This window comes from Centruroides sculpturatus, unplaced genomic scaffold, assembly GCF_000671375.1.
Source record: "Centruroides sculpturatus isolate CEXI.00-Female unplaced genomic scaffold, Cexi_2.0 scaffold1391, whole genome shotgun sequence".
Lineage (NCBI taxonomy): Eukaryota > Metazoa > Arthropoda > Arachnida > Scorpiones > Buthidae > Centruroides > Centruroides sculpturatus.
In genome coordinates, this window is record NW_019385589.1 from 16420 (window position 1) to 30065 (window position 13646).

The following is a 13646-nucleotide window of genomic DNA, read 5'->3' on the forward strand; positions in this document are numbered from 1 at the left end:
ATTCAATTTTATAAGTGCAAACCATTTACAATTTTCTATGACTAGTTACTAAACTCTTCTTATATTTCCTTCTTATTTATTATTTAGTGTTGGTGTTTAGTAAATAATCAAAACATCAAGCAAAACAAATCTCATTTCAGTATTTATTGAATTCTATAAGTGCACTCCATTTACAATTTTCTAAGACCAGTTACTAAACACTTTTAATTACTCGAATACTAACAAATGTTTTCAAGATATACTAAAATACTTCAATNAGTAGAACTTGTAAACTTGATAACTTTTAAATTATCGTAAAACTTGTAGATAATATATATCAATTAACGGGTATTTTTGTTAAATGTTAATTTGTAAAGTGTACTTCAACCGGTCATTTCCATCTGCCTCCATTCTGACCTCGAAAGCCTAAAGCGCGATTGCTCGCGCGAAACCTGACGTAACGGTCATCGAAATTTTCGTGTCCTAAAAGACACTTTGGTGTCACTTAAAGGCCTGACAAAGCATCGAAAAAGTGCCGAACTTGCAATCACAACATTAGTTTTTAAAATATGTGATAATCTGTACTAACCTTGATGAAGAAATCTTCTTTTATATAGAAGAAACCACCAACAGACATTCCTAATGGAATTTTTCCAAATCGTTCTATGTAGCAATTCATCTGGAAGTTAAATACATATTTTTATTTTTAAATTAAAAAAATCTAACAGCAAGATGCTTAGCTTTTCTGGAAACTTTCTGTTGCTCCATCTGTTATTATATTTTATTAAATTAAAAGAACTTTTGTATTTAGTAAGTATTATAAAATAGGAAAAGTAAAAGAAATACTAGTAAAAATGGGTTTTATAAAGATTGATAATGCTAATGAGCAAAATTATCCTTAATCTGAGCGTACTAGAGATACGAAACAGGATCCTATTTATTTTGTCATTCCTTCAGCCTTTAATCACCAAAATTTCACAGTGTTAATCCGCCTAACAATGAATCATGGTTGCGAAATTTTGGAAATTTTCAATAGTTTATTTTAAGATATCGAACTAAAAATGTTATCTAATTAATGAAAAACTATTTTAATCTATAACTGAATTTAATTTAAATGTATTAAATAATAATAAAAACAAGAAATTAATTATCTCCACAATAAACTTTATTTTAAAATCACTTTAAAATACTTAAAAATTGTCAATAAACTTTTCGTTGGCATACCTTCAATTAAAATTTTTTAAACAAAATTTATATTATATTCAAGATGAACTTCATAATTATCTTCTCAAGCAAATGTTACAACGTATATATTGCAATGGTAAGACGAATTGACTAATGAATTGTGTACATTTTTGTGTTCTTCGAAAGCCTTGTGGCTGCAGAACGCTTAAAAAAATAATGCAATTAAATGGGTATAGATTGTGCATTATACGATGACCATCCAGATGAGCTTCACTTTGAAATTGACTATTACACACGAGACAAATGAATAGTTTACATTCAGAATGAGTAGAAAGATTCTGAATTAAATACAAACTATGATGATGAGTTTAACACGATGAGTTCACGAAACGTTTAACACATATTCTTTACTCTTAGGGTTTTTCTTTCTTGTGGATTCTCAGATGACGATTCAAGCTGTACTTACGAGGAAAACTTTTATTACATGTATTACACTCGTAGGGTTTTTCTTTCTTGTGGATTCTCAAATGAAGATTCAAGCTGTACTTAAGAGAAAAACATTTATTGCATGTATTACACTCGTATGGTTTTTCTCCCGAGTGGGTTCTGAGATGATAATTAAAAGTGCTCAAATGAGCAAAACATTTAGTACATGTTTCACATCTGTAGGGTCTCTCTCCTGTATGGATTCTAATATGACAAGTTAAACTCTGTTTATTAGCGAGAGACTTATCGCACATTTTACATTTGTAGGTCATTGTACTATTTATGTCTATCAACACCTACAAAAGAAATACTGCATTTTAAAGCAATTCATTTATATTGCAATTTTTCCTTAAATTACAGTTAATAACTACATATACTGATAGTAATTTACATGTTTCAGTATACAATTTATAAGGCTGACAATTTTTTACATCAAAATATATTTTTCAAGTATAAACATAACACTGAACTATTTAATATGTGGATTTTAACATTTGTGTATAAAACTGAATTTCAAAGTAAGCGCATATCATGTTGTAGTACAAAGTGAGACAAAAATCACTTTATCACAGAGAGTTTGTTATTGTGAAGAGGAAAACAGGAGAATTTAAAACATGTTACCTTTAATGTTTAAGCCAAAAAATCTCCAAGATGTGTATATTAATATGATGAAAATAAACTTATAAAATAAGTAAAAGTAATAATGTTATTTTATTTTTACATGAAAAACTTTCTTTGTGTTTACCCTATAAACTCTCAAACTGCTGCCATTTCGATTCTTACCAGAATTACTAAAATAGAAAAATCCTTCTTAAATCTACGTTGTTTCACAGTTTTTTTTTGCAGCGCCGTTTGTAATGTAAAAAAACAATTTTGAAAACTAAATTTGCATATTTACATATGTTGGCTTATTTGTTGAGGCTACAAAGTTCCCTCAGTACCATTGCTTTATAACGACCACCCTGTAATTTATTTACATTTCTAAGTTTAGTTTATAGATATTCGTGTAACACTTCATACAAAGAATTCTTCATTAATCAAAATTACTAGATTACTTTAGCATGCAATGAAATCATTTAATTTATTGCTCATTTAATGAAAAATATAAGGTTTTAACTGCAATTGTTCACATTATTGTATCAATGGAGCCAAAAGTGGTCAATAATAAACTCAAAATAACAATTCTGATCAGGCCTTGCGTCTAACTACATCCATTCAAATTTAGAAATTAGAATTGTAAATAATATATCCACGTTAACAAAATTTATATTGAATCAAAATTTAATATCGAATCAAGTAATAAAAAATTTAGGCTTTCTCCAACTAAGATACTTTTCATTTAATAATTTTGATTTTACTTAAAACAATACAAAGTTTTAATTATAAAAGATATTCTAATATTAAAATATCAAGGAATTCTTACAAGATAAAACCAGTTGTATTTTCACTTTCAATTTCTTTGGATTGATAGGAATAATTTTATTTGTCTTCCATCACCTACAACCACACACATATGTCGGTTATTTAACGTAATTTGCATAAAGAAGTGTTGTATTTAAATTTCGGATAACTATTAAATGTGATTTAAAATATCATTTTTATATATATTTTATGTTATAAAGATTACCTTGTGTAATAATATTTATTTGCAAATAATCTAGTTTCTGTTATTCGATGGAGAAAGTGTTTATCTAAAACACTTTCTCCATCCACACTAGGTAAATTAATTTACCAAATGTTAGTAATTTTAGTGAAATTTTATATATATTATCCAACATATTTTATATAAATTATAGAATAAAAAAATTAAGATGGGACTACGTAACTATCTGCAATAATCTTTGTAGAGTATGGTATTAAATTTATATCAAAGATACCTTTCTATGACAGATAAAAATAACGAATGACATTACTGCAATGCTCATACAATCTGTTTAACTTAATATAGGTGAAAAGCACACTTTATTAATTAAAATAGAATAGAAATTCGTTTATTTTTCACTCATGAATGAGCATTGAGACGAATTGACAAAAATACAAGATTACAGAATTTTCTAGTATTTATTCTAAATGATAAGTTATAAGAGAGCCAAATTGACGCAGATATTGCTGTACTGTACATTTTGTACCATTGCAAGCTGCCTTCTATATATTAATTTGCACACTCTTAAATCAATCTGATAATCTTACAGTGCTGGTTTCATGTAAAGTATCAGATTGTTTTTTAAACACAAAACATAAATATACTGTGTTAGTCTTAAAAACCTTGAAACAACGTTAATGAAAACATTAAGCAATAAATAGTAAATAATATAAATTCGGTAAAATGTTTCATATTGCGAATGAATTTCCACTAAATATTATAACTAAACTTCAATAGCTAACATTCAAGAAACGAATAATATTAAATTCTACAAAGTTGTGTTGTATGTCACTATAACAACATCTAAACAGGAAGCAATATACGTTAAAAAATTATTAGAAATATAAAACTGGCATTATCGACAATTTATCTAGATGTTAGATATTTATAACTTGCTACCCCTATGATTGATAGGATGAGACAACACAGCACATGGGCGATCTGCTGTCATTGAAAAATTTTTTACGACAGACCGACATTTAGTGTTGCACACGTAAAGAAGTTTTGAAAAACCCAAATAGCCAGCCTATAGTCACGTAATAAAACGCGAATATTATTTGGGAATTTTCGTTTTACGCTAGGCCGAAAGCTTATGAAAAATAATGGTATTACAAATTTGAAAAATTTTACTTTTTTTACGATCAATACTAAAGAATTGCAGAAAGGACTAATTAGTTACATTCATTGTCGGTCTTTCAACTTGAAACGACTGTAATCTAGTCATCTCTAATCAAAGTGTTTACTTTAAATTTGATAAGGTTCCTGCACTGTGCTGCATAAAAAAATAATTGAATTATACTATAATGTTCTGTTTATATATGTTACTGTAAATGATCGATATGTGGCAAATGTCAACATTCTTCTGTGAATGTCAGCATTTACAGTCGTTTCGTGTATGTACGAAATACAGTAGAACCTCGGAAACTCGGCCTAATGTGGACCGAAGAGTGGCCGAGTTTGTGAAAATGCCGGGTTATCGGAAATGGGGTTAAAAAAAATAAGTGCGAGTGTTTCCTCAGAAAATACTGTACTGTACTTGTATGTATTGGTTACTTCAGAATATAACAGAGAATAAACTGCCCGAATACCCTTAAACAAAGGAAAAGTACGTCCTTTATGAAGGCATAGAGCCTTTACTACATGAAAATGAAAATTAACGAATACACTGTGTACAGTAATTTACCTGATAAGACAGACCTCAGAAAAATACTTTATGAGAGCTTTTATACTTTTATAAAGCTGTCTATAATGAAAATTAATTAACTAAGGATTTTTTTGCTCTGCCAGGATGTGCCCGAGTTATCCGGAGTGCCGGGTTATCGAGAGCCGAGTTTTCGAGGTTCTACTGTATTTGCTAAATATCATTATTTCTCACTTACACTGGCAAATGTCGACATTCAGCATGCATGGATGGTAAATGTTGAATAAAAATATTTTTGTTACGTTAAGACAAAATTGCGATTTTTTAATATGTCGAAATAGGAGAAAGCTTAAGTAACAGCGCATGTAAATAAACTGTTAAACCTAAAACGGACAGTACATTCTAAATCATTAAAGAAAATAATACAATAATAAACCTACACATAAATTATGTGATTAACGTTATACAATCTTATTTATTGCAACAACTTAAACTATTATGGCACTTTGAATTGCACAATAGTCCCTTGCTTTTACAATTGCATTTATTCGTGGAACACTTCTTTTGCGATGACAGCGTGCATAGCTTTGCTCTCCACTTTTATAATTAGTTACAGCTGCTTTTCTCGGCGATATTTCTTGAGAAGAAATCTCATCTATCGATAGTAACTTTTCTTTACAAATTACGAACTGATTACGAGTTTAAAGCTGCTTGAGGGTATTATTTTTGTTTGCTAATTTCTAAAAGTCAGAGTCTTCTATTTCTACAACAACTGCCAACACATTTAGGCCATCTGTAAGGCCACGGTCGACATCAGGGACTTATATTCATACGGTAGCATTAATTTGAGCAGACGGAAACGTTCTTTTGAGGTTCGTAACATTTTCGTTGCCTGCAGTAGAAGATTCTCTTTCGCGGCCTATCTTTTTATAGAAATAAGTTCATTACTGTCAGGGCTTGATATAAAGACGTGGTAAATTGTAGCTCCTCTTTAATATTTTCCTTTGGAATATGGTATTCGTTATGGCCACTGCTCAAATTTTCTTCAAAAGTATTAACAATTTCTTTGACCTTCACCATAGCTTTCTGTGCTTGTGGACGTACACCAGCGATTGTTCGAATGTATAATAACATAACCAAATATTCAGTTTTTCACCGACGTATTTTGTATGTGCCCACATTTGCCGGAAAATATCGACATTCTCTAATTTCGGTCTTTCACAGTAAGATATGCATAATTGAAGTATTTTTCTGGCTCATTTTTCTATTGTTTCTATCAATGATTATGATAGAACAAAATGACATGTGTGGAAGCATCAGATATATGTTCAGTAGCTACGAAATACAAGCTATATAGCTGTATTACTCATAATATTTAGTTTACATTGCTCTGGAATTTAGTATTATTAAAGGAAAAAAGATCTCTGTTCATTATACCAAAAGCTACTGTTATAAGAAGAAAGAATTCCAGGAAAAACTGAGATTTACTGTTTCAAATTTTTTTCTTTATTATTTATTAAATTTATAACGCTATCAGTCACATTCAGCATACCTCTATAACCCCAACTAAGGAAACAAAACAGAAGTGGTAACGTAGCATCGTTTTCAACCATTGTTCTTTCCACTTGGGACGTGTATGCACTCAGTCATTTTATACCCATGCCTCTGTTATGAGCAGTAATAATCACAGTAATTTGAAAAAGACATACAGTCGACCCCACCTATAACATGGTAGATACGTTCCGTTTTCTATGAATCAATTTTGTACGAGTCCTTGCCAATCACAGCCCGACACGTGTAACGTTTCGGACTACGGCTGTTTGAAAGGTTTTCTTCCATAAAATTAATCGATTCTAGACTAATTCGACTCAACATTTCCAAAATATGTATAATTTTTTTGGAAATAATCCGTATAAACTATAAACAATACGCTATACGGTATCCGTATACGCTGAAAACAAAAAATTGTAGGATTACTTACCGAGTGTGCACCGTTCGACGTCGCCATTGCTCAAGCTTGTTTTCGTCTCGGAGCAGCGCACCAAACCGCGGCCGCGATTTCTGATAAGTTATTTTTCTGCGAAAACTTCGTTGAACATTGGAGACATCATTAATATAATTTTTATAGCCGTTGAATAAAAAATGTTTCTTTCACAAGAAATGTATAAAATTACAGCAGTGTATTAGACTTACGGTACCTAATTTACATACTGTACAGACGATATTAAACAACTTACTTGCCTAAACTCTCTGTAGCGTAGCGCTAGACGGCGGAAAGTATATATATAATTATAATAAAATTACAATAAATTGAGTTAATATATAATTATATGTACAGTACCTAATTTATATATTATTTTCATATAATACTGTACAGACGATAGTAAACTCAATTTATCCGCCTAAATTCTCCGTAGCGTGTCACTGGACGGCGAAAAGTAGTTCGGCTGCCCGATGACGTTTTACCGAATTAGAGGAGTTTTTTTTACTAGGTTTGTACGGATACCATCGCAATTTTTTCGCCTTCTTTTAGGAATCGTAATTATAGGAACTCGTGTTATAGGGTTCTACTGTGTTCACTTGACAAAGAGATAAAACAACGAGTCTAAAAAATTGAAATCCATTTTGGAATGCCCCATTAAAAAAAATTGGTTTTACTTAAATAATTTAAAGAAATAAACGAAGAAAGATAAATTTTGATTAAAATAATATACATTTACTTTCTGTATAATTTGATATTTTTGTTCAATGAAGCCACCTTTATAGAAATGAATGGCATGGTGAAAGCAGTCTGGTAGCATTGGCAATTATAACTTCTACGGGTTGTGTTACAGTTGCTGGAATTTTATCTGTTTTATCTATATTTGTAAGAACGCATAAAATATTAAATTATTTGAATTTATACTAACCAAATCTTCGTTTTTTTGGAGATGTATGATAATTTCGTTTGAATTGGAAATTTTTCATTTGCATTTCTTCCATTACAATACAAATTGATAGTACAATTTAATGTATAATTTGTAAGCTAATGCAGAATGTCACAAACTGTCAATTAGTAGTTAAATTGCTGTTCAATTAAACTATTTATGGTGTCGAGGGTTCGCGTTTAATTAAACAACGAGCTGGCCACGTAGAGATTGTCGATTTTTGTTTACATGTATAACATTGTATAACACTGTAACAATCAATTTAGGCATCGTTTTTCTAAAAAGATTTCTTCAGTAGGCATAAACTTGAAATTGCACATATATTGCATAACCTCACCTCATTAACTGAATTGAATCAATTCCTGTAAGAATTAATGAATTGTTTTAAATATTATACTTCTTACTAGATAGTTACGTTACTTTTGGACAATACTTTATAATAGAATTTTATTTTTGTATTTAGGTAATCATTTTATGAAACGTTTCGAAAAAATTCCCATCGTGTTATATTTGGCTGGATTCTTTTAAGTAAAACGCAACTTTTTTTTATTAAAGTATGCAGTTTATACGTTTTGCTATTGATAATTTATTCTTATTTCTTTTGTATTTTATTTCGTAGTGCACTTCAATTTTCTTCTCTGCTGAAGATTTGTTGTATGTATTGTGTATTTTCATCCAGTATGAAAATTACTGGGGTAATACATAAGAAAAAATGTGAATCAGTCATAGAAAAATTCGAACATTCCCATGGCATTTTAACCAACATGATAGATTTCTAGCGATAAGTACAGAAAAATAAAACTATTTAGAATAATACACCATTTGTGTGTATGGTGTGTTTAAAATTTGAGTTTAGTATGCAGTATGTAAAATTAAAACTTTTCTACTCAGAGTACTCCGTATCTGTAACAATTATACGGATTGATAGTAATTCAAACACAAATAATTATCGTATTTATCTTCAGGCACTTGGCAATACTTATCATCAAGTTTTATTCAGTTGATACGTGTTGATATTACACACGTTTCGGGCATTTATTGCCCCTCTTCAGCCAACTTTTTAATTACAGGTTATCAAGATATTAAAAACCACAGGTTTCATCGCTTATGTTTACTGGTTGTTACAAAAATTTCTTGGCGCTTAACACACTTTAATCTAATTATTTGTTTTTCGCTGTTATAAAATCTAAACACCTTTAAAATTTTTCTTATACATTTACAACAATATTAAAATTGACATATTTGTCTTTCAAAATCATGCAATTTCCTCTTTTTGCAAACGATTGGGATGACCTCTCCTCCCCCTCTTGTTTCCCCCAGTTAAGCGTACCACTGGTTACTATGGTCATATGACTATATTGACACAAACATTTGTAAACAGAGTATAAAAAGGACGAGGAAAACTATTTTGCAACACAAATTTACTTCAAAAACTTTTGCTAAGAGAAGCTTTCCAGGTAATGCAAAGCTCCTCTTCTTCCAATTAGGTAAAGTAGCTTTCATGAATTTACCTGATATACGTCAAACAAAACAAAACAGATAACACGCATTTACTTGTTTTACAAGGAACACGCCTTCTGCTGTGGCTGCTTACTGATGTGAGGATACATGGTGAATGTGTGTCCCATTATTCAGGTGTAAAATTTAAAAGCGATGAACAGTGTGTTAATCGTCTGAACCTGCTGACTGCCAAAGCTGTGTAGTGATGTTTCACAGGTGCAGTGTAATACGATCGTTTACGTCTGCAGAATTTGATAAATTATTTTTTTAACCGACTTTCTTCAAAATGTTGTAAGTAACAGGATTAATATGTCACTTGAAGGTTAGTCTTCGTTATATAGTGTGTTTTCTTGTAAAATGACCCAGTGGAAGTTTTTGAAATAATTGCATTTCGAAAGATTGTTTTTGTCATCTTTTGCATAACCTGTATGCAAATTTTGGTTTTATTTATTTCTTGCAGCAACACACTGCTCTAAATAGGAAAACATTAACTATTACCACTCTGTATATAAGAATTCTTTTTATAACAACGAATATGTATTTAATTGAATTGTTTTTTCGTAATTGTGTTGGAATAAAATATTAATATCAGTAAGTATAAAAGTTTCGCAAACCGATATTTTTTCTGTACTCTGTGATTGTATTAAATAGCAGGTTATTATAATTTAAGTTTTGTATTACTATTCAACGTTGTTTAGAGATACTTAGCGATGAAAATGCAATCTAGTTTAGTATAATGACATTTTCGAATATACGGAAGATATTTTCAGGAAAAAACCAATTGCAAAACTTTTCACTATAGCACTTTTAACACTGGAATTACGTTTTATTTGGCAAAGACTTTCGTGCTATATCCCCTGAGCGATGCATCGAATATACTTAACGTGGTGTACGTTCTAAATGCATTAAACCCGAAGAGAATGAACAGTGTGTTCAACAGTCAACTGTAATTGATCTGTGATACTTTTAATGTTCAATGAAATAGTCTTTTTTATGCTATCAAATTTGCAACAGATCCAGAGAAAACGATAATTTTTAAGTGTCTCCACAAAAAGCATTCACGTGGATTAAGATCTAATCCTCCAAAAAACTTTTCTTACGTTGTCAGCTATCAATACGTGAAATTCTCTCGCATATAGACTGGTATTTATTTACTTTAATACTATTAAAATGCAGTATTTTTATTAAAATCATCCATCATAAAAAATATATGTTGACAAGATAAAGATGAACGAAATGTTATTTAAGTGAAATGTATACTGTATTTTATAAATAACAGCTTGAATAAAATTAAAATTTATACTTTCGGAAAAATATAAAACATTATATATAAAAAAATATAAAAATAATCATTAATTTATAAAATATCTGTAGTTTACCTTCATTGATGATTTTACGAAAGGATTTTGAAAAGTTTTATTGGCCATTTTCGTTGGTGGTTTCTTTTATATAAAAATACTTCTTTATCAAAGTGTTTAAAACTATTACTTAATGTTTCTTCTTGTGATTTAATTGGTCTATTCTTAATACTGTGCAGATGGTTAGCTGATTTTATTCTATATTTCCCACATTTATTAATTTAACAGAAGTGGTGTAGAGAAGAAAACAAATGTGCGTAAATTCATTCTAAAATCGCACACTGAAACTACAATTCTATACTTAACATTTACACAGCTATCTTCACGAAGAATATAAGTAATTTTGTTTTATGTATACTTAATAATTAAGTATAATAAAGACATTTATGGTTTAATTTCTATTGCATAATAACGACAATATCGTGTTTAACTAAAACGTGGTTTGCTTGTAAATGAAAGAATATATGAAGTTAAAATGTAAAAACATTTCTAGCAATATCCGATTGTTCGATGCGAACCGAAAGTTAATTTACTTCAATTGAAAAATTTTTCCTAGAAAGGTGTTATATAAATAAATGGCACGACTCTGTTATTAAATAAAAAGTACGATATATAGGGGCAAGGCACTACTAATTTGAGATCAAGAGCATGTATTTTAAATTAAATAACTGAAAAATATAATTAAAACTTCCAGCCCAGCATTGTCACAATGAAAATAATCGCTCGTATTACTTATCTATTTGTCATTTCCTGTGATATCTGAACAAGATCAAATCTGTATCGTCTAACTCCAGTCTTAGCGCTTTATCCACTCAGCTCTAGCTGCAAAAGGCGTAAAATTTCCAAAGACTCATAAGCCGAACATTTAATTTTTACACGCCCAATTTCTGAAAACTCTTGAGAAGTGTATCCTGTTATTGGGACAAGAAGCTGCTTGTGTTGTTTTTAAAGCTATATACTCATTTGGTTTCGTTACAATCAAAAACCCGAATGTCTGCTTCTTCCCTTGTTAGCAATAGGAATTACTTTGGAATAATTTCGAATAACACATTTGATTACAATATTTAAAACGTGTTTCACAGATTCTGTCATTTTTGTTCTAATCTACTAAAAAAAAGGATAAAAGTAAAAAAAGTCATTTAAAAAATTACTCAAATTTTTCGCAGTTGATAAAAAGTCTCCAATCTGGAAACATTAGGTGGAATTGCAAAACTAGCTCTGGGTCTCAACGTCACTTTTTCTACTTTTCAGCCGGAGCTTGCCACGTAACGTTATGAAATAGCAATGATAGCATATTAGTGGCGTGCCGTGACATTTGATGATAGGGAAGCTGCGTTTCTATAAATAGCCGACTTCCACGGGCAATTAATCAGTGATGGTCAGTGTTTCTCAACCTTTAACGAATCGCCGCCCCCTTCAATGTAGTATCACCCCCTTCAATAAAACCGTTACATAGTATCGCCCCCCTTCACTACAAAATTCCGATGCCGAGGGACAAGGCTAACGCCAAATTCGTACTGCATCGAATAAGCTATGACTATATAATATTATCTGTTTAATTATTGTACGATATAACGGATAAAATATCTAATTATTCTTAATATAATGTTTTACTATATCGCCCAGAAAATTGTTTTTTCACTCCCCAAAATATAAATTGTTACTAATCGCCCCCTGAACATGGAAAAACGCCCACATGGGGCGATATCGCCCCCGTTGAGAAACACTAGACTAGGGTCCATTGATATTCGTTTGTTCGATAAGCCAGTAAAAATTGTAACTTTTGTAATCATATTTTTAATTAATAGATTATCTAACGCACTTAATAAATAAGCAAGTTCAATATAATTACCTCTGATATATTACATTCAATAGATTTCTTATGCCCTTTAAATGCCAATTCTCGCTTCGATAACATCTACTAATTTAGATATAATATATCTATTAGCCGTAACTTTGTTATAATTTTTAATATTTATTTTACATTGTTTACTAATGTTAAATTCTATTGTACTTTGATTTCCAATTGCTTCAATTTTACGAAAGAATCTATGTGAGATTTACGATTTTCGTGTCTTTTGCCAGCTTTACTCAAATTATTTAAATTGTCGAAGCTATTCTTATTCCACATAGAATTTTATTTGAAAATAATAGGCAAAGCCAACAAATCAATTCTTTTTCATTTTTATGCATCCACAAAGCCATTTTATGTCTTCATAACTTTTATCGTGAAAATGTCGAACTTAGTTTTTTTGTCGAAGTATTTCTATTTAACTTAAACATTGCCTTTCTGTTATTTTTTTTTTGCCAAACCGCAGTACTTTCATACTTTTACAGTCCATTAAAAATCGACAAATATCTGGTTTTTCGAGGCGGATCAAGAAGAAAAAAGAGACAACTTCGCAAACAAATAAGATTGGGTTAAACTTCATTAAGTCACCTATCCAAAGTAGGAGGAATTTATCTGTTCGTTATACGTAGTAGACAGTTTAAAATGAATCAACTCGAGAAATTAAGGAAAAAACGCGCTTCGATAAGAGCTAGTGCGACGAAATTAATTAGTAAAATCGATAGTCTAATTGAAAGCGACAATAGAGAGACAGAAACTAATGTAGATATACTGGATCAGTTGAGTCGAAAGAAAGAGTCATTGAGAACCTTAAACGGGGAAATTGAGGGTTTCGTTACTAGCCCAACTGATTATGACACTGAGATAATCAATAGTGAATAATATGAGGACAAAATTATAAGTTGTAAATTTAAGATCCGGTCTTGTATTAAACGATTAAAAGCAGATTCGTCCGTGGTCACAGTGACTTAGGGCCCCGTAGTTCGAAATAATTCTGCTAATATTAAGTTGCCAAAAATTCCTCTACCGAAATTATCTGGAAGGTATAAAGAATGGAGTAACTTTAAAATTCAATTTG

The 13646-nt window shown here is 30.4% G+C and overlaps 1 protein-coding gene across 1 annotated transcript in view; it reads right to left on the minus strand.

Moving 5' to 3' along the window:
• Positions 1–1148: 1148 nt before the first annotated feature.
• Positions 1149–13646, minus strand: part of LOC111640386 (zinc finger protein 91-like) — a 59373-nt gene continuing 46875 nt past the window's right edge. The window contains 1 exon segment of the mRNA XM_023386397.1: positions 1149–1946. Coding sequence (XP_023242165.1) covers positions 1578–1946 — 369 coding nt within the window. The 3' untranslated portion in view covers positions 1149–1577.